At 44.6% G+C, this 24,907-nt stretch overlaps 2 protein-coding genes across 21 annotated transcripts in view; both read left to right on the plus strand.

The window, feature by feature from the left end:
* The window catches only part of PCNT (pericentrin), a 104,772-nt gene extending 103,441 nt beyond the window's left edge, over positions 1 to 1,331 (plus strand). For all 12 annotated transcript variants that reach the window (XM_074829939.1, XM_074829940.1, XM_074829943.1 and 9 more), the window contains one exon: positions 932 to 1,331. In XM_074829939.1, the coding sequence (XP_074686040.1) occupies positions 932 to 975 (44 nt within the window). In that variant the 3' untranslated portion in view covers positions 976 to 1,331. The remainder of the gene's footprint in view (positions 1 to 931) is intronic.
* Positions 1,332 to 5,475: 4,144 nt separating this feature from the next.
* DIP2A (disco interacting protein 2 homolog A) overlaps positions 5,476 to 24,907 on the plus strand; it is a 133,595-nt gene continuing 114,163 nt past the window's right edge. For all 9 annotated transcript variants that reach the window (XR_012623881.1, XR_012623880.1, XM_074829953.1 and 6 more), the window contains exon 1: positions 5,476 to 5,699. Coding sequence is in view for 7 of the 9 variants with exons in the window: in XM_074829953.1 (XP_074686054.1) it covers positions 5,603 to 5,699 (97 nt within the window). In the remaining 2 variants the exon portion in view is untranslated. The remainder of the gene's footprint in view (positions 5,700 to 24,907) is intronic.

Below are 24,907 nucleotides of genomic sequence, written 5' to 3' on the forward strand. Positions count from 1 at the left end.
TTAGTATTAACTTTGAAAAATTATACTTTAAGATTACACGTTTCTCTAGAAAGGGAGGCATCTGGGCTTTGTCAACATTCACAGGAGTCTGGTAGAGCTGGGCAACAGCCCTGGTGAAAGTCTGAAATATTACCTGGTTTTCTGATGCTAATTAAAAAAAAAAAAAGGCTAGCTTTGCTTATAAATTCTAGTCTTGCTTCTATCACTGAAGTCAACAGCTACAGTGACACTTCCATATGGGAAGTCTGACATTATTCTTAGTAGGATTTTACCTAGAAACCTTAATACCATGACTTTGTGGTTTTGGGTCGTGTGTCCGTCCCCATACTGCAATTGTTTATGGCAGATAAAGATAGATGAACAAATTTTAGATTTGAAACCTGACAGCATTTATAGAAATAAGGTATTTTGCTTTCCACTACACGTGGAATAAGTATTCCACAACTGGGACACCATTAATAGCAATTTTGTGGAAAGTGTATGTCATTTTTGTCATTTTCATGTTACCAGAACGATGTCAGGAATTACAGAATGATGTTGCAACCTTTAGAACAGTGCTGTAAGCAAAATGATTTCCCAGTTTCTAATGAACTTTAAAACATCTAATCAGTGACAAGACCTTGTCCAGCCACAGAACTCGCTGCAGGAGCAGGAGCGCTGGGGCTGAGCTGAGCAGCGCTGTGCCTGGGTGTAAGGTAGCCCGTGATGGAGCACTGGGCTTGGTGTCCGAAGGTTCGCTTCGGCAGACGCGTGAGCTTTCAAATCTTTTTTTTCCAATCTGTATTGCTCCTAGGTGCCTCATGAAAACAGGAATTGCTTTCAGCGTAGCTCACAATGAAGCACATCGAGGAAATTACATGCTGCTAACTGCACCCTGTTGCTTCGTAACACAAGCAGTTTTCTAATACTCATTCGTTTTATTTAAATTTAGGAAAAGTTCCAGGCCCACCTCGCCAGGGAAACGTGAAGAAGTGATGAGAACACTTGAGATCTGTGCTGTGAACCCCCCTGACTTACTGCTTCCTTCTGAGTTGGTCAGTACTGAATGGAGGCGCTTGTGATCTCTTGTGCAACTGAATAAAGGGCAGTGCTTTTGCATCAGATTTTTATATGACTCTTTTTATTATATTTTAGTACTTTAAGAGGAAATTACTTTTCACTAAGAACAATGTTTTACATTCTCATGTGAAATTATTACTAAGTTAACAGCTGAAGTGTGCCTGCATCACTGTATTGTAAGTTGCAAATAGTCTCTTTGGTGTTTATTTTTCTATAGCGTATAGCTGGATTCCTTGTAAAAAAAGTTATTAAAATGGCATTTTATTAGTGAATTCTTACATTGTATGGTTATTTGTTTCCACCTTACCTATTTACTTATCCTGCCTTTCCTAAAATTGTTTGGGTTTTAATATGTATGTAGGATCATTCTGACTAATAGAACAGCTCAAATACTCTCCCAAATATCAAAGATCCGTGTAGCCTTCTGTGAATTTAGGGTTTGCTCTTCTGGTTTGACAATAAGTAAGTTGTCCTTCCCTCAGTCTCTCTCTTCACATTCCAATTCAGTGTCAAGCCACCACTCCTTGAGCTCTTCTGTGACTGAGCTATGCATGCATGATGTATTTGGTCTGACTGAACTCATGCAATATAATTAATCTGTGCCTGCTCGGGAAGTCAAATGAATGTCAGGTTTTCCTCCAGAGTGACCTTCACCCATCGGACTGATCTTTCCAGCCATGAACTTGACTCCCTGGCAGAGCTGTCCTTCCAGTTTCCTCTCATGTTCCCTCTGGTGCAGTGGAGTGTGGGAGTACCTGGTTCTTCCCCCCTGCCGCCACCACGGCAGCTGAGCAGAGCTTTGGGGAGAGGTTGCTTCTCTTCAAGGTCTGGTATTTCCACACAGTGCAGGGTGTCTGCCCTTACTGCACTGCGGGCGTGTCCCCTCCTCCCTGCTCCGGGTGACAGCTCGGGCAGGTATCTTCTCTCACTGCCCTGTCACAACCAGCCACTAGGGTGCTGGGCTGTATCTGCTGATCATTTGAATAAAGGTAATGGGTGCTAGGCCACATATGAGCAAACCTGTGCTGGAGCTTGTGAGATAAGACAGGCACCGGTCTTCTGGAAGGCTCCAGAAGTTTGGAAACAGCTGAACTCAGCTGGCTGCGCCCTCACCAGAGACTTAGAGTAGTCTGGAAAAGAGCTGCTTCTGACACTCAGCACTGGAGCATCTGTGCTACAGAAATGCTTCCATGTTCAGGAACTTTAAGAAAAATAAATTATTTCCAAAGTAGATTTGGATTAGACTAGTGTTTATAAAGGGGAAAATAAACAGAGTCAAGGCAGGGAAGTAGAAATTAAGTTCAGTCTAAAGTGCAAATAGATGGGATAGAAAAATAAGTAAAGCTTACAAGCACTGAATTAGAAGTTTTTAACACAACTGGACTGCTGGTACTGATCTGTCCTATTTAGTCTGGATCCTTTTTGCTTCATTTTCCTAATTCAAAAGGCTCATAACTTTTGTTTAGCTGCGCACATTTTTGGTAAAAACAAACAAAACCCCTAAACTCTCTCTACCTCTAATGTAAGTGAAAGTCCTGAGTGCAAATCCTAGCTCTGCCCTTGTGCTGTAGGTACTTTTTGGGGGGCTGTGTATGAAGTTGCTGGTCAGAGAAGGGAAAAGGGAAGGGGGGGGAAGAGGAGGTTCTGGTGGTACACCCATTTCCATTCATAATGTATCATAGTGCAGAAACGTTCCAAATACCATGCTGAATAAAGACTTCTTTCTGTGATATTTCACAGAAGCCACATGGTTCTTGGGATTACCTAAGATTCATTCTTCTCTTTCTTTTTCTTTAGAAAAAGTACAGGCAGAATTGTAACAGCTGTGTATTTATCTAGTTCCCTGGCGTGCCCTGGTGTTCGTAGGTTGGCACATCATGAGGATCAGTTCTGTTTCAAGTGAACTTGGCTTTGCATTTGCACATTTTTAAATCAATCTACAGGATAAGTAATTTAATGTCCCAAAGATTCACTGCTCTTAGGATGAAAACAATTCAAGTATTCCCTTAGTGTGTACCCAAAAACCCTAGGAACAAACGCTATTTTCCCTTTGCACTTTGTGGATAATTGAAGCATTCCTATGCACAGCCTACTTCATCTTCAGAAACGGGGACTGTGAAGGAAGTAAGGCTGGCTGTTAGCAAGTCACCTCCAGGTCATGCGAGCTGTTCGTTGGCTGCTGAGGCTTCCCCAGCCAGGCTCCCACACCACCTGTGGAAGCCAAGCAGTCTGCACCCACTGAAGGGCTGGGCTCGTCCCCTGCCTCTGCACATACCTCTGCAGGGCTTGTATTCTGCTGTGTGTTCATGTGGAACCTTCCCGTGACAGCCTGTGAGGTGTCAGTCCCCTGCCTGACTCCTCCCTCCATGGAGACCTCCTACCCCACAGGCACTGCAGTTGCCCCTCTAAGATAGTCTCCTTGGGCATTTGCTGTTCCCAGAAACATGGGTGGGATGTGGGGGGTAAGAGGCAGATGCTGCAGCTTCCTACTCAGAAAAGAAATCCCAGAATCCTCTTGGTTGGAAAAGCGCTCAAAGCTCCTCCAGTCCAACCATGAACCTCACCCTGACCGTTCCCAACTCCACCAGATCCCTCAGCGCTGGGTCAACCCAAAATCTGCAGAGAAGAAATCAAGCCTGTCCCTCCTTCAGGACATGTTGCCCATGGCTACGCTCCCATCAGCTCCCTGGATCCCAAAGAGACGGTTTTCTGAAGGACAGGGAAGCGCTGTGGTAGAAACGCTTCTGCTCAGCGTGAGGTGGTCAAGTTTTGAACGGCATGGCTTTCCAAGTGCTGGTGTGGCGAAGGGCAGCCTCACGGGACCCGCCCTCTTGTGATGTGTCGACCTCAGTAGTGTGAGTAAAGAAATCAGAGCCTGAAGCATTTCAGGGCTGGGTAGGGGAAGAAGATGGCAGGAGCAGAAGGAAAGGGAAGGAAGGACCAGTTGTAGGTAACAGGAACAGAGAGTGGCTCATCCTCAAACTCATTTTTTGGTAATCTGGCCTGAATGGAGTGTGAGTACAGGTTCTCCTACTGCTGCAGTGACCTGGAGTATCTGTTAATGCAAATGTCTGCCTGTCTCCCACCCGGTGACCCACATTGCACAGAACGCAAACACGGAGCTGGCAAACATGGATGGGGTGCTGTCTCTTGCTGCTTGGCGGTGTGCAGCCCCAAACTGCTCCCTTGTGGGAGGCTCTACTGCACCACTGGTGCTGGGCCGCTGTGTGACGTGAACCTACGCTAACCCACGTGAAACCTGGGTAATTTTTTTAGTACCTGTCATGTACGTGCATGAGAACAGCTTTCAGGTGATGACGTCCTCAGCAGCGCAGTGTCCTGTTCTCAGAACAAACAGAACTCTGCAGCCTCGCAGGGACAGCAGGTGCGGTGCCACGGCCGGGTGACCTGCAGCGCTGCACTCCGGAGGGCAACCTGCAGAGAACACACTGATTCCAGAGGCCTGGGGGGGCTGCACGGCCCCTGCCCCACATGTGATGCCAACACAAACCTGGTCACTCTCAGAGGGAGAACTGTACTGCTGATAGAAGTAGTTGTTGGTGGAAAACTTTGCCCCGGATTTCTTCCCGACTTTCTGGCTTCAGGAAAGATCCTGTTAGTGGCTGAGCAGCCCCTGTGGCCAGGCCCACTGGCCAGGTCCTGGCTTTGCCTTCGCAGGAGTCTCTGGGGGCTGAGGAATGCCGGGGGCAGACCAGGCCCTGCTGTCCTGCCCCGCGTCCGCCCTGGCACCTGTGCTTGAACTGGGCTGCGCCGCTGCATCCATACGGGCTGCAAAACATTTCCTGCTGGTCCCTGCGGTCACCTTCAAGGGTGGTTGTCTTTTAATTTTTTTTTTTTTTTTAAACTTTGCGCAGGCCCAAGCAGCACTTCACATCCAAGTTCTCCTATTCCCGAGTACTCCCGGGGATTCTGCTCCATGAAAACCTCTGTGCAGGCGCTGTGGGCAGGGTGGGCCCTGCGGCCTCGGGCTCGGCCACGTTCCCCGTTCCCTGGATGAGGTGGGGAGGGACACACGCGCGGTGCCGGTGTTCCCGGGGGGGCGCAGCACCGGGAAGGGGAAGGGCGGGAACCGGATGAGGGAGAGGGCGGCTCGTGCTGGGACACGCCGGGGGCCGGGGCCTTCCGCAGCCCCGGGGCTCCCCGCGCTCCGCCGCGGAAGGCGCACGGCCCTGGGGGAGCGCTCGCCGCTGGCCCCGAGCTCCGTGTCCCGGCGGGGCGGGGCGGGCGCTCCCCCGCCCTCAGCGGCGCCGCCTCCCGCTGCCGGAGCCGCCGGCGGTCGCTTCCCGCCGCCAGGGGGCTCCTGCGCCCCCGGCCCGCCCCGGCCCGCCCCGGCCCGCCCCTGGCGCGGGGCACGCGGCTGCGGCAGCGGCTGCGCGGGGCCACAGGGTCGGCGCGGCGCCTCCTCCCGGCCCGGCCCGGCCCGTCCCGGGGCCGCCGCCGCCGCTTCCCCCCGCCTCCGGCCCCACCTGCGGCAGCGCTGGGCGGCGGCTCCGGCGGGGCCCGCTCGCTGCTCGGCCGCACCATGGCGGCGGAGCGCGGCGGCTGCTCCCTGGAGGCGGTGCCGCTGCCGCCCGAGGTGCGCGAGAGCCTGGCGGAGCTGGAGCTGGAGCTGTCGGAGGGTGAGCGCGGCCGGGCACCGGCACCGGGACCGGGGCGAGGGCGGGGCGGGGTGCCCGGCCCGCGCCGCGGCAGGAAGCCTGCGGGTCGCTTCCGCCGCCCGCCCAGGACGGGGCGGGGGCCGGGCCCCTCCGAGGGGCCTGGGGGCGGCGGGAGCCCCGTGCCCCGGGCTCCGGCGCAGCGGTGCGGCCTGCGGGCCCGGGGCTCCTCTCCCGCCGCCAGCCCGCGGAGGATCGGGGCCGGGGGGGACACCTGCAACAGCGAGCCGGGCTCGGGGCTGCGGGGCCGCGCTCTCCTCCCCGGGACCCCGCGGGCGGGGCGGCGGATGGGCTGCGCTGGGGGGGGGGCTCCGGCCGCCCGGCCTCTGCCGCTGCCCCCCGGGGGGACGCGGTGGAAGGGCCCTTTCAGAGGGCTCTGGAACAACCACGAGAGGTTTTTCCGCTCAATCTCAGCTGGCACCGAAACGGTCAGTTAGTATGCAGCTGGATACTCTGAAAACACCATTTAAAAAAAAGATATCTATTCCTAATTACAGCTAAAATCTTAAACCTCTCGCTTCAGATCTCTCTGCAATTCCGAACGTTTTCATGCTCTCCTGTATGTCAAGTTTCCAGGCAGGAACACGGTGACATTCCCTCCACATCTCTAGTTAACAAGCCCTTGCCCAGAGGTGGCAAAGATGCGCTGCCAGGATAAGGTTCAACGTGCTTAAAGCCCATCGATTGATCTGCTGCCCCCAAGAGGTTCGGTTCCTTTCCTTCCACCTCTAGGCTTGTGTTTGGTGGTAACAGTCCTTCTATGGTGCCCATGGGAATTGTACTTGTTTTCTTGGTAGAATTGGGGCGGGGTTTTTTGCATGTTGGTTCCTTGGCGTGGCCCACCCTGAGGACAGGCAGGTGTAGACGCGGGAGAGCACGCGAGGGGCAGAGGAGATTGAGGCAGCGTTTTCCGGGACCAGTTACAGAATCACAGAATCACCTCGGTTGGAAAAGCCCTTGAAGCTCCTCCAGTCCAACCATGAACCTCACACTGACCGTTCCCAACTCCACCAGATCCCGCAGCGCTGGGTCAACCCGACTCTTCAACCCCTCCAGGGATGGGGACTCCCCCCCTGCCCTGGGCAGCCCATTCCAACGCCCAACAACCCCTTCTGCAAAGAAATGCTTCCTAAGAGCCAGTCTAAGATAGTCATTGCATTTTCCTTAGCGATGTTGTCGAGCTGCACCTTAGAATAGAATTGCTAAAAAGCTGTTAATGCCATGGACCTTGGGGTAGGAGCATTCAATCTGTTCCTCAGATGTCGTAGTTTTCAGATCAATATGTTCAGGTGGGCAAAACTGGGGTTATTTCACCTTAACGTGCTGCCTGACATATGTCGTGGTTTAGGAAATGATTCACGGATCGGCTGTTCTCGCCTCCAGTGTGGAACCTTTGGTGGAGAGGCAGGGGAAAAGTGTAGGATTAATAACTTCGTTGTCCAAGTTTAACGTGTTGCTGCATGCCTGCCAGCAGAGTAGGAAGCAGTGCCTGACACATACTGTTGCTTGTGCAAGAGGAGTTGCTGTGCCTCGTGAGCCGTGTGGGGCTGGCACCCGCGTGCTCTCACCGCAGCCACGCGTGGGACAGCGGCTCTTGCGTGTGTGCCTGCTGTCGGCCAAGATGTCCTGGGGTTGGCTCCTCTTTTGCCTGGGTCCTGACTCTGTGTTTAACCACTGGAATCTTTTTTTTTTTTTAATATGGGTCTACTTAGACTGGCTCTTAGGAAGCATTTCTTTGCAGAAGGGGTTGTTGGGCGTTGGAATGGGCTGCCCAGGGCAGGGGGGGAGTCCCCATCCCTGGAGGGGTTGAAGAGTCGGGTTGACCCAGCGCTGCAGGATCTGGTGGAGTTGGGAACGGTCAGGGTGAGGTTCATGGTTGGACTGGAGGAGCTTCAAGGGCTTTTCCAACCCAGAGGATTCGGTGATTCTGCAGTATGTTAAATCTGTGAAATGCCTAAAGAGATTGTGAACTCTCTTAGTGCAGTGCATCTGGTACTGAACTTTGTATTGCTGTATAGCTGCTGGATTAATTAATTGATTGGATAAAGTGATAATGTTAACTCAAAGTTCTTGACCGCTCTGAAGACTTAGTTTGTGATCTTAGATGCAATTCCTTTTGTGCCTTGCCTGAATGACTTGAAAGCGTTTGTGGGCAGTTCTTCAGCACCCGGTAATATGTTACGTGCTCGTGTTCTGCGATCACTTGATGTTTGATATGCTGCTTTTAATGGATTCCTCTGTCATTAATATTCAAAACTTGCTTAATTGGAGAGGAAGGAATAGTGATCTAGGATTAGATACTTGCATTTTAATCTGTGTAAAGTGGAAGTCATTTAATACCTGTAGAGATTGTCGGTTATTTCCCTCTTTGACTAGAATCCAGCCCATAGTGGAAGGCCACTGCTGACAACGGCCTCCTCAAGTTTTGAGCAGCCTTTTACTGGATGTACAGTGAGTGCTCTTCTGCTCTTTGTGTATGGATGTTGTAGCTGACCTCTGCCTTCGTGAAGGCTTGTGTGTGTGAAAACAGGCAGAGTGCAGGGAGATTTAACGGGGGATTTCTTATGCTGAATACGCTGTAAATTCGAGAAGGTTGTACTTAGGAAGATGTTACCATAATCTGAGGGGAAGGGAGGAAAATAAAAGAAGAATCTTTAGCACAAGTTCCTTTCTACTTTTTATGTATACTTTGTTAATTGAAATGTGTCGTATGCTGGGGCAGGAATGATGTATGTTCTCTTTGATTACATTATTTTTCACCTATAAATAAGTTGGGAAGAGGATTAAAAACTTCCCTTGGTTTTGCCCCAGGTTGTCATAGTGAAAGTTGAGAAAAGTGTTTGCGTTTAGATGTAGAGAAAACGGAAGACAGTCAGAGTGCATTGCTACTCTCTAAAGACAACTCAAAATCCCAAATGCAATGTTCAGCTTTAGAAGAGTTTTGAATGGGGAGGGAACTCCCAACTCTTGCTGTGATTCTGGTCACTGTTAGGGATCCTTCCACTTGTACAAGATCCTAATCTCTTGCTTGACAATTGTTTATATTCTTCATGTACTAGAAAAAAAATAGCTGGGACTAAAAAAAAAAACCCCTAGAACAATGCTGTTACGTTGCTTTGTTATATCAACGATGTAATTTCTTTCTTGCTGAAAAAACCAGCAAATCTTTTAGTGAAAACTAAGAGATCTGCCACAACCTTCTTGAGAGATAAGGACAGTGTTGAGACTGTGGTTGGCAGCTAAGCTGAACTGTAGCTCATTAATCTGTAGACTTTCTTACCTTAAGACTATAAGAGGCTGCAACTTTCTAATGTTATGTAAAGATGTGGAGTTCCCCAATCAGCCTGGCAGGATCTTCTGTAACAGCATAAAAGTGATGCCGTGGGAGTCCACTACTTTAGTTTTTTATTAGTCACTATAAAATATTTTTTTCTTCTGTCCATGGAAGGAGAACTTCCTTATAAGGTTATAAACACCATTTTTTTTTTTTTTAAATCCAATCTGCAGTAGAGATTTTGTAGGAATAACATCAATGTGCTTTTTTTAAAGCCTGTACCTGTTTTATTATTGCGTATCATGTATTTGTGTATTTTTTGGTGTATATTTTCATATATCTAAATGTACTTGTTACACTGCATTTCATTAAGGTATGATAATTTTGAAGAGCATGTCTCAGACACAGATGTTACTTGTATAATTTGTGCATTCGTGAAAGCCACGTTCTGTTTGAAAGCTGTGCCTCAAAACAACATTGACTCTTCTCTCACGCAAAAGGCTCCCAATTTTTATCCTTTTCCTCTTCAGAGCTTTCCCAGTTTTTCTGCTACATTTTTTTCCATGGCTATAATTTGCTGGCTTATGCAACGAGATGCATGTTAAGGTAAGAGAAAAGCTCGAGAGGTCGTGAAACCCTTCCTCTGGCAGAAATAAATCTTGATGTTCAAAGACCTCTTTCTGAAGGGTGCGCTTCCACCATTTGAGCAGCTTCGCTTCTACTCTCCGAAGCCTAGGGCGTGTGGAATTGGGTCACTTTTTTGCTTCTTTCAGGTCACCTGTGCAGGAAGATGCCTTGCTTTTTCCTTTCTAATCCAAGGACAATATATGTAGAAGTAGTCAAAGACAAAACTGTATTGCGTGTCTGTGTGGCAGCGAGGAGCATCCCACTGGTGTTGGCTTGTGTGGCTTCGTTTCGTAGAGTTGTTCATGGTGGTAGTCCTCTTAGCTAGCAGTTCCGAGTCTTACAAGAACATGTGACTAGCTTGTTTCTTTTCTTGGAGGTTTTCTGTACTTGTTGCTATGTGGTTCTGGTGAGACCGGGCCGTTTGGATACATAACGTGATTTGCATTCAGTAAATGTTATATAAAAGCTGAGGAAAGAAAAATGTGGGTTTACAGACTTTCAGGTGGCTGTATGACCAGCGTGTGAGTGTTATAACACTTTTCTTTTTTTCGGTCTGAATTTCTGATCAGCTTTAAGGAATTTGTAGGTCAGTCTTATTTTGGAACTGAGCTGTAACTCTTAACAGAGATTACCTACTGTAAAGAGGCTGAAGATATTTTTTTCTAGTTCAAATCTATTCCGTTACCCACTGTTTGCCAGATGGGAAGTGCTGCTCTTGATGACTTCTATCAAACAGGCTACAGAATTAGCCCTGAGATAGAAATGAATTGTCATGTAGTTTACTGTCTTAATTATGATTTTTATTCACTATTTGGGGTGTTGTGTTTTCCATCTCCAAACACATCGCTCCAAAGTTTCTTCTGAGCCTGGCTAAGTTGTAGTGGAGAAAGCGTGGCAGTTTAGATGGAATTGTCTGGTTCCCAGTGAGATGTTTGCGTCTGCCTGGGCAGAAAGCTGACTCTCACATAGTTTTGATCCCAATTATTTATTTCCCATTTAAGAAAGGAAGATTTGGTGCATGTGACAAGGAAGCTTTGTGCGGTTCTGGTTGTTTTTGGTGTGTTTTGAAGTACTGCAGGTAGTGTAATGCGTACAGCTGTGTGAAAGAAGGTGTCAGCTAAGAAAGGTTTCCTGCAAAAAATTAAATGTATTTAGCCTCTGACATTTTTGGCTACTGCAAATATTCCAGCAATACTCCAACAAATACTTTTTGTAATAACAGCTAGCCAGTATTAGCCCATACTAACAGTCTGGTTGGGTTTTTTAAAAAATAAGTTGATAACAGAATACTTATTTTGGGCAGAACACCTTTCTTATAAAGACCAAAGGTAGCGGTCAGAGCTGAAAAGTTTAACTTAGTTGCTTTTGTTACGCTATCAGTATTGATGTGGTATTAAAATACTGTATGTGCAGTCAGGTGAGGCAGAGGCATGCATGCACACACACTTCGACTATTGTTATGATAAAGCATTTGGGTGTTAAGTTTTTTTGGGCCTTAAAGTGGTAGTTTTCTGTTACGGACGTGTTCAAAAAGTATATCTGCAAATTGCAGTTGTTTGCTACTTTGCTGCCATTTTAGTACTTGGAAATAAATATAATCTGAGGCTGTCAGTGAGGAGAACTGTTGGAACTGGGCAGACAGATGATTGGCAAGTGGATGGCAGTCTGTGAAACTTGACCTGCAGCATCTTTGTTGCTTAATTTCTGGGCCTCTCCAACAGAAACTGTTAATTGTGTGATAGTACATGGGGCTTGCCAAATGCCCATGGGGACTGAGTAAGTCTACAAAGCTTGTTCTCACGTTACACCTGGCGCAGGTCTCGGCAACTGTCTGACATCCTTCAGGCTAGCTCCTATCCTTAGGTCTGGTTTGTGACAGTCACTCAATGTTCAAAGGAAAGGAGGTTTCTGATTTATTTATTTATTTATTTATTATAAAACAGTCTTGTGGCAAGGAGTGGTTGCCATTGCAAGTTTCATGGCTACCATACACAAGGGATCCTTTAATTCTGGTCGTGTGAGATATCTGAAGAGGGGCGTGAGAGTTAGCTGTTGGTGACTATCAGTCAATGGAACAAGGCTAGCTCTTTCTGCCAGCCCTGTCTGGAAGGCAGGTGCTGTCATAGTCTCTGAATACACACTGCTTTAATGCTATACTGTATATCAGCCAACAAGTGGTAGCCAACTCAGATGTGCCTTATGTGGGCAGCATATTTGGATCCTTTTATCAAAATGTGCCTGTATTTAGTTTTGCTGTGACAGACTTTGATTGTAAAACTACACAACGATGTAGCTAACATTGCCCTCCTGAAATGTTCAGAATCTAATATAATGGCTTGACCTTGTGGGAGTCCAGTGTTTCATTGGTGGGTCTCTAAGCACGTTCTCAATTTGTGTCATTCTTATGTTTATGTTGTTTAATGCATGTATTAGGGGACTATTATTAGGGAGAGATTTGGTTATTTTAAGGCAAAGAGGGGTTTTCATAGCCGGTAACAGGTGGAAGATTTAATTTGCTGCTATTTGAAGTGATCACAGTGAGTGGATATATGGAATTCCAGCTGTAGCCATCTTCGAGGATGTCTTCTAGGAGATCAAAGCTGCTGCCTTCATGATGGTAGGCCTTTGCTCCAAAACCTTCGTTTTGTTTCTATCCAAGCAGATTTCTTGCCTGCTGTGAAAAGCTGGTGGTTTCATGGGCAAAAGCTGTTACTGCTGGACGGAGTTGCTGATACCATTAAACTATAAAAAGGAAATAGCATCCTTACTTGGTATGGTCAGGAACAGTGTTTTCTTTCCAAAAGTGGGTTCAGAATCTTCCTACTCTGCTTCAGGATAGGTCTGAAGTCCATTGGAAGGCCACATGTCTGTGGAGATAAAGACATTCCAGGTAGCTGGGTGGCAGGTGGACAGCTGGTCTGTGGGATGCCCTAACCGTGAACTGGTTTGCTGGTAGAGCGAGAGGAGAAGGGAGAGGCGGAGGAGAGAGGCATTGTCACTGGGCTAGGCAGGAGCACATCTGTTGAGCCGGGCACTGAGATGACAGCAGCTGTTTTTCCTAAACATTGGTGTCCTCCTCCATTCTGCACATCAGCCACGTGACACTGTAAAGCTTGTGTTGGTCTGTGAAGGTGCGGTTGGGTCTGTTGCTGACAGTGGCTGCTGAGGTTCAGCTGTCCTGTCTAGAATTTGTGGGAGGTATTTATCTAAACTGAGTTAGATGTTGTGAATGGAACCATATGTTTCAGAGTTATCCCATTGCATTGGTATAATTGTAATGGTGACAGCTGAGACTCTTGTAGCTATGTTTGTTGGATTACTACAGTGAAAAAGAGTTTTACACCTTTTTACTGCTGTCTTTTTTTACACCCCACACCCTTCAATTTTTTGTTTTTCAAATGAGAAGCCTATTCCTCAGAAAGGGGGTAGACTGTCACTTCTCATTCACCTGGGGGAATGCACTATAATTAAGTTCATTATCCAAACCCTGCTATGTCCTCAGTAGAACTAATTCATAAACTAGGAATTTGAGAGAGACATGGCAGTTAACACAGGTGGTGTGAACAGGTCAGAGTCCTATGTACCCTTCTATGTTGTGAGAGAAAAAAAAATTGACCCATTTTCTTTTTCTTACCACGTCTGACATGCTGGATGATCAGAATAGAATCTTTTTTTTTTTTTTTCTTTTTTTCTCCCCTCTGTTTTGGAAGGTAATGAGAAGCTGTTTTAGGGACTCTTGTTGGGTTGGCCTTGAAGATTAGCAACCATGCTGGAAAGTTCTGTTGTGGTGGTGAAATAATAGGATTGACCACGGCTTTCATCTGCAATGCACCCTTCCTTTCACTCCGATTCCTATCCCCATTCATTTTCCATCAGTGTTATTCTGCCTCCCTCCCCCCCCCCCTTTTTTTTTTCTTTCCTCTACCTTCTGGAACATGGGAGGATGAGCAATGTGTCTTGTCGTAGCTGAGAGCTTCCTTACACGTTTATCTTTAACTGCTTCTAATGAAAACAGTTCTGTGAGCAGTGAGAGTCTGCAGAAGACATAAGGACATAAAGTCTTATTTTGACGTCTGTGGCTTCCAACTTAGAAGGGATAGTGATGCACTTAAAGGCTTACAAAAAAAGGACTAAATCTATTGTGTTGTTATTTTTATCACTTTTTGGAAACAGAAAATGCACAACCAGGAGAACTGGGAGTGCTAGGTCATCAACTTTCCAATCAAAGCAGAATTTCAGACTCTACCAGTTAGGTGGTTGGGGCTGCTTTTTTTTTTTTTTTTTTTGCCTTTCGAGTTTCTGCTGTTGTTAACCAGTGTTTAATTATTCTCTTACCTGTGTTTGAGTAGAAGAATATAAAATACTCTCTTTCAGAACCAATTCTGCACTGAATGGTTGACTGTAGTTGGAAATTGATGTTGAAGACTTAAGTGGCAGCTTGCTACCTTCCTGGGAGATACCTTAATTCACTGCTGGTCTGAATGGCAACAATAATGATAACTGTAAAATGCTGGGGTTTATCTAGCTAAGACATGGGTAATTTTTGTCAGAAATTCCTTCAGGATTTCTTTAGATGTGATCCCAGGCAGCCTGCTTTAGCTGACCCTGAAGGAGCAGGGGTTGAACTAGGTTGAACTTGAGGCATTCTTTCTGACCTTGGCTGTTCTGGGGCAGAGGGCTGGTCTTTAAACCTTGATACTCTTTTGTAAGTTACTTTGGCAAGGAGGGTTAAATCCTGCTGAGGACACAAGTGTGATGGCAACCTGTACTTCAAGAGAATTAAAGGAAATACTTTCTCTTCCAGGTGTTCTCATGCAAAATTGTAAGCTTCTCTTAAATTCATAAATGCACATATTTACGAGGTGAATCGACCTTTATAAAATTAACGTTGAACACTGTCTTGTGTTCCATCCCCCTCTCCTTCCCCCCTAAACCTAAATCAAGCTCTGCCAGTCTTGAGAATGTAAAGTGATTTTTTTTTTTTTTTTATTTGCTAGTTAAAATGCTGTTGGGTTGTGGGTTTTTTTTGGTTTGGTGGTGTGTGTGGTTTTTTTTTTTTTTAAAGGAATAAACTATTCTTCTGAAATGTGATTTCATTGGCAAAGGGCTATGGACATTTTTTGGACTGAAGAACAGTATGACACAGATTCAAGATGCCCAGGATGCCAGCCTGATGACATTTCATACTGCTGAGTTACAGATGCATCACCCAGTTCTGTTACTGGAAGAAAGATCTTTTTATTATACCTGTATGCAAATACAGAGGCAAAATATTTCAGTCTCTCTGATTACATGACATTCATTTGGTTATAAAGAACCTGTGTATTTACCTTGGAATAAATATCAAAGTATTTGACAGTTTCTTGGCACGAGGTTTGTAGCTTTCAAGGAAGCATAAACTTGCTCCATTCTCCTGAGTTTTCTTGGTGATGATTGCAGACCCAAATTGGAAGATCTGCAGCAAATGCGAGTGTCTAGTTTTTCTGCGCTAAGGTTGAAGAAAGCCGTTCTTCAATGCCGAATTCAGGGGACCAAGCTGAAACGTGTGGCTGAATCATTAAAGCCTCCAAATCATCATTGTATACTTCTACCTTCTTCTTACTGTTTTATTACCACCTTTGTCCGTTCTCAACTGTTCTTTCCCAGCAGTGCTCAGCAGGACACAAAGATTGGTCCTTCACTTAAGTCTTACTGAAAAATGCAGCATTGTTTGGCTTGCTCCTAACAAGTGCATTTTATTCACTCCTCCTTTTTTTATAAACTGCTTTCTTTTAAGCCTTCTTGGATTTTTTTGTGTTTTGTTGTCCCGTGTGGAAGCTTGTGTCTTGTAATAGGTGTCTGTGATAAGCTTATTGACAAGACAGCGAAGAAAGAAGCAGCTCTTAATATTCCATGTCAGGTTGTTACCTTTTAAAGGTCCAGACGTGTCTATTTTATTATCTCTGTGTATGTCCCTTTAAGAATTTGGATAGACCTCTTAGAGCTGATGAATATAGTTGGGCCTCATCCCTTCACTAGCAGGAACTTCTTCAGTGTTTCTTCTGGATGCCAGCAAGAAAAGTCTGACAACGTTCTGCTTCTTCTAGTATTTACTATTTATGAACACTGAAAATATACTAATAGCTGATGTCATAACATCATGAAGATAGATGCAAATCATCTGTTATTCTGGCTTTTCATTATAATTCATCATGACTCAAATTTTGGAGGTTTTTTTTTTTTTCCCTTTTTCCCAGTTTTCTTGTTTCTTTCATTTCTGGTTATCTTTTTTTTTTCCGAGAGTGCCTTTCAAAGTAAACAGCTACTTCAGGAAAAAGTTATGAGGGTAACGTTTCCTTATTTATCCTTAAAACAACATTCCATGCTCCTGCAGAAAATGCCAGTTACACTTAATAGGCTGATGCTGAAGTTTGAAGGGTGTGCGCGTGCATATGTCCGTATGGGCCATATCTGTTCAGCTGGCTACTTCCTTCCTGCTGGAAAAGAATGTAGCACTGGGATTTTGCCACTTTCTTTTTTGCCCTGTTATCCTTTGCGTAACGGTTTTCTGATGAAGTTTGGGGGCACCCTTCTGCTGCTGCAGGAGTCCCGTCTTGCAGACAGGAGAGTTTCAGTTTTTACGGTGGGGGTGGCGTGCTTGCCTGGCTTCCCTGCTCTGTGGTGGAGGGAGCTGGAAGGGCCCCCCCCGCTGGGCTCTGGGTAGGGTGCCCCTACCCCAGGTGGCTGAACTAGAGAAGCAGCCCTTGCCCAAAAGGGGAATTCCTGCCCCAAGCATTTATCTTGAGCTACATCTGGTGTCCATCTGATGCTGGGGCACAATGGTAGCAAGTTAACATGAGACAAATATATTTTTTTAAAGCAATTTAAGTGAGTTGAATTTGCTTAGTGTTATAGCCAGATGGGCTCAGAGCTGGATTGGGCTGAGGGGAGGAGGATGAAGGAGGGTGCCAGTACTTCAGCTTAGCTGCAGCATGAATCCATACCTGTGTGAGCTGACATAGGCAGGAGGCAGGAATAACCTGAAATGCAAAGAATAAATTTATTCTTGTTACCTCACGACACCGGGGGATCCCCGCAGCAGCACCCAGGCAGAGGCACGCAGGCACTGCAGAGCTCGGTCCTTGCTAGCCAGAAAGAGAAAAGACCTTGAACCTGCTGCTTCTGCCTGTATATATCAGGGATTTTTGCAGGCATAGCTTTCCACTGTGCTTTGATCTTTCCCACAGCAGGAATCTCAAGGTTGTTCGATAAGGTGCCTCTGAGTCCATCACAGGCCTGCGTTATCTAAGCGCAGACATTCTGCCTGTCAAGCACACAAAGCTAAACAGCAATTAGTATGATATATGTGGTGTTTGACACCCCAGCTGCAAGTCACTTGAGCATGTTTACAGTCCTTGCCAGTCTTCTGTTGTATTCCCGCAGTACCCAAAATTTTTTCAGCGTCTGCCTGTATCCTGTACTGCTGTTCCTTCAGAGCTGTCCTGGATCCAGCCTGGAATGAAACATTGGCCTTGCTGGTTATAGCAGCATTTTGTCCTTCTAGAACTTGATATATAAAAACTCCCATAAATCATGGTGCAAGATCAATATTTGAGTGTCCCACAGATCTGTGACTCATCAGATAGAAAGAAAATACAAGCCACGCAGTGTTTTATCAGATAAGGTTTGAAAAAGCTATTTGTGTATGGAGAACTGAAAATGTGGAATGGTAGGTGGTTTGAATGTAACTGGAGGGCCTTCAGCTCCGTCCTGCCACACAGAGGTTTCAGTAGGGCAGTCTGGGAACTCCAGCTTTTTTGGAGGCTTGGAGGGCTGGGGATTTTGATTCTGTTTTTTCCTCTCGCAACAAGGCACGTAAGGAGGAGGCGGCCAATGGAAGGGGGTGTATGTACTATGGAGCGTGGCAGTGCGACTGTGAGGCTGAAAAAAGAAGTCCTGTGAATGGTATAAAGATTATGTATAAGCAGTTTGTTCTGTGTGGAGCAGATTCAGCTCACTGGTGCTGGTAAGCACCAGCCGCCGTGCAGAGTCCATGGTGGGAATGCGTAATCTGGGGGAATGGCAGGGGGAGTAGCAGTGAGTTTCCCCCTTCACCAGGCTTTAAGTTCTTGGCTGTCTTGCAGTTCATGCTGACGTGTTCCCCTCCAGCAGCCCTCCCGCTGCAGACTGCCGGTGGGTCTGTCCTGTGGCTGTAGTCGTGTGTGCTACCTATGAGCAACGCCGCGCTGCACCGTCCTGCTGGTCACCCTCTGTGCCGGGGTGGGCTCTGCCATCCTGGAGCTTTGTAATTGTGATCCCAGGGTAACAAAGCAAGGAAGATTTCCAGCTGACACTGTCACGCTGTGTCCCGTGACGACTGTAGGGTTTTTACCTTTGGTCTTTGATCCAATCTGTTTTTGGCAGAAACAATCTACGTGTCGTAATAAAGTAGGGAGAAGAAGCTGAGGGGTAAAAGAGTATGCTGCTCAGTTTTGTTATCTTCAAGATCATTTTGCTTCCTGATATGAAGCCTGAGTTCTGTAAAAGTCCCACAATATGAGATCTCTGTCTTTACATTATAAGGGATAAGAAATGGTAAGAAAATGCAGGAATGTGTTGTTGCACAGAAAACATGTCGGACATATCATGTCATTAAAGCACTCTGGGAGGCGGGGTTAGGAAAAGACATTCAGGGTCTCTGGGGAAAAAATGTTTATGATTACATGCTGTTTAACAAAAATATTTATATTTCTGATTTCAAATGTTTGTGTATAATTTGTATCTTCTTCAGTTTGCAGAATATTCACTATTTCCAGAGATAGGTGCTCAGTAAAGATTTTTCCCTTCTTTTTTTTTTTTTCCAGAAACAGTATTGCAAGTATTTAGGTTTGAGCATCTTTTTCTAATTTTTTGATCTAAGTATTCATTTACTAAGTCACAATCACTAAGAAACTTAAATTATATAAACCAGCTAGTTGAGGTTGTAGTACATGTTGTGGGAGTTACAGTGGCTGTACTTGGGACTGCTCGTTCTTCTCTTTGCCTTCTTTCTACTGCCCTTGGGTTATACATGTGCGTAGTAAAATTCATAACCTTGAAACTTCTTAGCAGGCAAACTGATGAACCCAGAGTCACTCCTCAAGCAGGAGCTAGAGGTCTTTTTTTTTTTTTTTTTCCTTCCTTGCTCTAGTGCAAGCATGACTGGTGTCCTTTCCTCTTGGACTCCACATAGTCTCAGTTGACTTCTGGGCTTCAGTTAACCATTTACCCAGAAAACACAGGCGAGGTAAGAATCAGTTTGGCTGTTTTGGGTTTGTGTGTCTCATTTTTGTTGGTTGTGAGTTTGTCTTCCTCGAGCAGTTTGGTAAATTGAGAAGCAGTGTCTTTTGTGGTGGTCAGATCTGAAACCACAGCTGGACGTGTCCGTTTGAGCAGCGGCACAGGAGCAGAGGCAGGGTGTGCCTTGGTCCCTGTGCTCCCTTTACAGCTGTGCCCGTCGTCTTTGTGAGGTTTTGGGTTACTTTTCTTGAATAATGCAGTAAACTGGTCTGTTTAAAAGCATTGACCGATGTGATTGTGTGACAGATGAAGGAATGTGTTAAGGAAATGGGTATTTTTAAACAGGAAACGCTCTTCTGATTAACTTAGCGGTTAGAACAAATTATATTTCTAGGCTTTTCAAACTCGTGATGCCAGGATTAGATGTATCAGCAACTATTGCCTAAATGAGTGCAAAGTCATAGTTTTGTTCAGTTTTGGGTTTTAGCAGACACTGACACTGTTCTGATTTGGTTTGTTTTTATTTCCATAGGACATTAGTTCATAAATTTATCAGTGCCTGAGACTGACCATTAGCAAACGAGAATCTTCCCTTCCTTAAAAAGGGGTTTTTCAGATGTCCTTCAGAATATTTACATTCTGCTAGTTGAAAGAACAACTTTGGGTGCTGGAAATACTTGTAGTGGAGCTGTTTGTGGGTGGCAGAGGCTGTGCCAGAGAAGAATGAAGATCTACAAAAGGTGGCAGTGTGGTTATGGCCCTTTCTTTTTCCAGTGAAAGTGAATTTTTTTTTACCTTATTGTTAATAACAGAAGCTTGCGGCACAGCGCACTGTAAACTAGAAAAACCTTGCATAGTTTTCCATCAGGAAGAGAAAGGGAACCAGAGCCACATGGCATCACTTCTAACCCTGTCAGTGACACACTTGGTGAACAGGCCACAGATCTTACCAGGTACCGAACGATATAGAGGGAGATTCACTTGTTCTCCTTTTCCAGGACAGGCGATTAAAAAAGAATTACTTATAGACTATCTATATGAATTCTTACTTGGAAAATGGAATAATCAACCACACTCTGACAACATTGCAGTCGAGGCATCAGCACGATTCCTAGTTCCTGAGAGTTTCTGTCCATCTTAGGCTGTTACCTTCTGTTTGTAGGGGTCCCTCATACTCTGTGTTTGCTTGTAGCTATAGCTCCATATTCTAATCTTATCCTACTGTTAAGACTGCAAATAGTATTTTAAATAATAAAATAGCTATGGCTGTGTGTAAATCCTGGTATATATTACTTTTGCCCAGCAAGTTGTATGGGTCTTAAACTTTGAGATAAGTCGGTGTGTTGCAAAGTCATAGTTGTGATGATGAAGGTAGCTTACAGGCTGGTTTGAGACGACAGAGGAAGAAGAGCAGAATGCCTAGTGAAAACCAGTAAATAGTAGATAGTAGTAAGAAATAAATGAAGTCTTGTACTTTTTAAGTGGAAGCTTAAATAATAAGATTTGACAAATTCAGTGACAGTAGGTACTTACACATCTGCTGTATTGCTGATCCTTCTCTGGCAGGACTGGTGTTGTCTGGCGTGCATCCAGCGGAGAACAAATAATTTAAAAATAATTCTAAATACACAAAACTTGTGCGTAGCTAATATCTGACCACATGCTCCTGTGATCATTATGTGTCTTCTGTGCCCTATTGCACTTCATTGCATCTTCCACTTGCGTCTGGGTTGGTTTTACTATTTATTTGGGTTGTTTCCTTTTGTGGTTAGGCCGGTTTGGTCACTGTTGTGCTACAAACAGGTAGATTTTTCTTGACTGTGGGAAGAGGCTGTTCTTGGTTTTAGCCAACTCTGTCCCAAGCCTTCAGCACTAGTGACAACCCACGATTATTTGGCACCTTTATCTTTCTTTGGTGGATATTTGTAAGTAGTGAAGTGAATCAATAGATACTTCATGCTTGACTCTGAGCCGTCCTCTGCAGTGCTTCAATCATGTTTGCTGTGTTGGTGCAGTTTGAGAAGCCAAATAAACTGAATCACAAGCATTCAGGCATATGTTTAATGTTATTTTATGTTAAGTCCACATGGATATTTTTTGAGTAAAAAAGATCAGAGATTGTAAAAGAAGTAGGTGGTATTTTCTTGTAGCATGATCCTATGCATGAAGCTCAATAGCCGTTTCTGTGTCATGTTTGCAATATGGGTATGTGCTGCAGTGAAAAGTGTGATAGCAGGATAAGCATTTCTGGATGAGGGGGGCATTTAACAGCAGCCTTGTAACTTTGGACAGACACTTTCCTTAAGAAGAGACATACCTGCAGGTATTCTGTGAGCCATTCGTTCTTTCCTTGCTGCCCCCCAATGTTTTTTTCATTACTGGCTGTTGTTCATGAGCCTGTAACGAGTGATCGTGATAAAATAAAAATGACATTGGCTAAATCATAACAAGAGGTAGCCTAGCTGTGTTAAAACAAGCAATGTTTTGACAATGCAAAATAAAGAGAGATTATGAATCGGCATGAGATAATTCCCTGTGGTGACTGAAGGGTACTGTTGGATAGATTGATGACTCAGGCAGTACTGATGTTATCAAAATTCTGTTCATCGCATTAAGTAGCTTCTCAATGCCCTTTTATAAGGGAAATTCTGAACTTCAAAACTTGAGAGAACTTCTTTTGCAGTCATCACTGGATATTGCATTTGGTAGAATGACTGCAGTGAAATTGTTAACTGATGCTCTACAAAGACCATTGCCTAATTTTTTCTAGGAGGACAATACGGCTGTTCACTGGAAAGTAATGTTGTTGTGCATAATTGGTAGAAGTATCTTCAGCAAAATGTGGTTCAGATGATTTTAAATGGAGATATTTCTGTAAGCACAACACTTTTACATTATGACCAGAGGCGGGGAAAAAAACCCCAAAAGCTTGATCATGTTCACATACTACCTTTAGATGATAAACCAGGTGATAAAATAGTAACACTTGCAGGTTTATAGATTTGTAGACATTCTTAATAGCAGTCAACTAATACACATTTCATGGAATGAAGTGATTGGGTGTTTAATGGTAAATGCCAGTGCATTGTGTTTTAAGACTAAGGAAACTTACACTTAAAAGAAGTCTAATTACCAGCATCATAGGAATTGGTATTCTTTGAGCGCATCTTCAGGTTTTGGACTTGTTTTTCTGTATAAGTTGATCTGTGTGATTCCAAGCATATCAAAGTATTTTTAAACTGTTTATTGAATTGCTAGTCTGTGCAGTCTACACTTACCTGGCATGAGCATTTTAAAAAAATAATTCTATTGGTATGTTTACTAGAGAAAATGTTTGAAGAAATTGAAGTGGGTTTTCTGACAAAACCAAGAGGCACCGTTATTCCAGTTATTTCTTGAACTGAATCGTAGAATAGAATCACAAAATGGTTTGGGTTGGAAGGGACTTTCAAAGGTCTGCTAGTCCAGTTCTCCTACAATGAGCAGGAGGTTACTTTCCAAATAGTAATTCTCTTTTTTTCAGTGCTCAAGTGGGTCCAGAGGAGGCCACGAAGATGCTCAGGGGGCTGGAGCACCCCCCTGTGAGGACAGGCTGAGAGAGTTGGGGGGGTTCAGCTGGAGAAGAGAAGGCTCTGGGGAGACCTTAGAGCGGCCTCCCAGGACTGAAAGGGGCTACAGGGAAGGTGGGGAGGGACTCTTGATCAGGGGGTGTAGGGATAGCATGAGGGGTAACGGTTTTAAACTGAAAGAGGGTAGATTTAGATTAGATATAAGGAAGAAATTCTTCCCTGTGAGGGTGGTGAGGCCCTGGCACAGGTTGCCCAGAGAAGCTGTGGCTGCCCCCTCCCTGGAAGGGTTCAAGGCCAGGTTGGACGGGGCTTTGGGCAACCTGGGCTAGTGGAAGGTGTCCCTGCCCATGGCAGGGGGGTTGGAACTAGGTGATCTTTTAAGGTCCCTTCCAACCCAAACCATTCTATGATTCAATACTTGCTCAGCATAAATTCTGTTTGCCCAGTATCTGGCACTTGCTCTAACTCTCCTCTACAACTTTCTACTGCATGGAGGAAAACTTAACAGCATACTATTCCTTTTTGACTCGAGATAACAGGACAGCTGGAGATCAGCTTAAAACAGATGACAAGTGGAGATTAAGTTTTTTTTTTTTTCTTTGCTAGTGCTAGCTGAGAAGTTTTTATTCTACCTCTTTCTCCTCCCAGGATCAGTTCCAAATAGACTTTCTTTTTTCTTTCTGAAAAATGCTTGTCTTACACTAAATGCTTGCAAAATCTTGGGCAGGAAAGGACTTCAAGAGTGTGCAGGGCTATGTTCGACCTCAGCGATGCTTTTTGTGCTGTAAGAAGTTGCAGCTTTTTTGCCAAATGCAGTCTTCTGCTACCCAAGGGAAATGGGAGCTCGGGACACAAGGAAGCCCTTTGCACTGGATGGTTACTGCTTTACAAACAGCCAGGAAAACTGTGTGTGAAGACCTTGGGGACATTGCTGTTTACACATTCATGTGGAGAACCAGTGGTGCTTCTCCTAGGAGAACATCTACCTTTTTAGTTCCTAACCTTTCTTAGGTGCTAATTAACAAATGTTGGCTCACCTCAGTTCTCTTAGGTTTTTCAAGGAAGTTTATGATGTCAGGGCTTTCACATGACGTTTCTTGGAGAATCATGAATACACGTGAATTTATTAGATGAGTTTCTGAGCAGCACATCCTTTAACAACTGAAGGCTGTTGACATTGAGGCCTAAAAATAGAAATAAACATAAAATCCGTCATTTTGCAAAAGAATGTCACATTGATGTCTTTAACCATTTTTTGGTGTTTCCACTAGATTTTAGTGCATCTTGATGCCATGTTAATAACATAACTGATTTCCAGCTTCTGCAGGAATGGACTTTACTGGTAGCTTTTGTAATGGATTTTATTCTTGCTTATGCTTACAACAAAAAAAGTAACAACAGGACCTTAAGGAAAATCTGCATCATGCAGACTATTGACTTTGAAATGACCTTTTTTTTTTTTCCTTTCTTTCCTAGCTTCAGTGACTTGAGCTTTTCAGGGCTGTTGCTGATGGCTGGCATGAGAAATCAGGATTTCTTGATTTCAGTCTTTCCGGTTCTGGGAAGAAGGTTAAAATGTTGCTTTCTAAAATATTGGAAGGAGGGAACCTTAGCAACTGTAAAAGCTTTCGGATTTTAAACTTGATCGTTCATAATTTGGGAACTAAAATTACTTTCTAAATTTATGAGTAAATCAGTCTAGCTGTTGAAAGAACACTTGAGTATCTAATAGAAATATATGAGGATTTGAAATTATTATCCACTTGTGTCAGTTTTTGAGTGTTTTAAACCCATGGTTTATGGGTTAAGTCATGTACACTGAAAAAGTTGACAAGTGAGATAATTATGGAAAACTACGATGCCTTTGTTCCTGAGAGCAGCTAAAAAGGGAACATCTAATTTCTGAAGCACAGGAGGATTTAGCCACAAAACCGTAGAGAATATAGGATTATTGGGATTCAGTTATTTTCATACAGACCCAGCACATACTAGGAAGACACATGCAAAAATCAGAAAAGCTGCAGTTTGGGGATATTGGAAAGTTTAATATTGCAGAATTTCAGCTGAAAAAGTGGAGCTGTTAATCATGGTATACCAAGACAATTTTCTTGGGAAAGGACTTGCATTTCCAAAAGAGAAATCTTGTACAAATATATATATCTAGTAGTATAAAGATCACATTAAACATATTTTTCAGGAGTAAAAAATTATTGTGAAAGAAATAAAGCTGGGGTCTAAGTGAGCTAGTCGCAGCTTAGGCTGAGAGGCCGGAGCTCTAATGGAAGAGCTGAGTTCCTGCAATCTTGGCTGTATTACTTACAGTAATGTCAATATATGCAAAGATGGTATTTTAGCCATTTATTATTTGTTACCTTTCTGTCACTTAGAAATTTAAGGAGAATACTATTAGATAGCTTGGGAGGTTATTCCCCTAGAAAATGAGG

The sequence above is a fragment of the Strix aluco genome, chromosome 6, assembly GCF_031877795.1.
Source record: "Strix aluco isolate bStrAlu1 chromosome 6, bStrAlu1.hap1, whole genome shotgun sequence".
In the NCBI taxonomy this organism is placed as follows: Eukaryota; Metazoa; Chordata; class Aves; order Strigiformes; family Strigidae; genus Strix; species Strix aluco.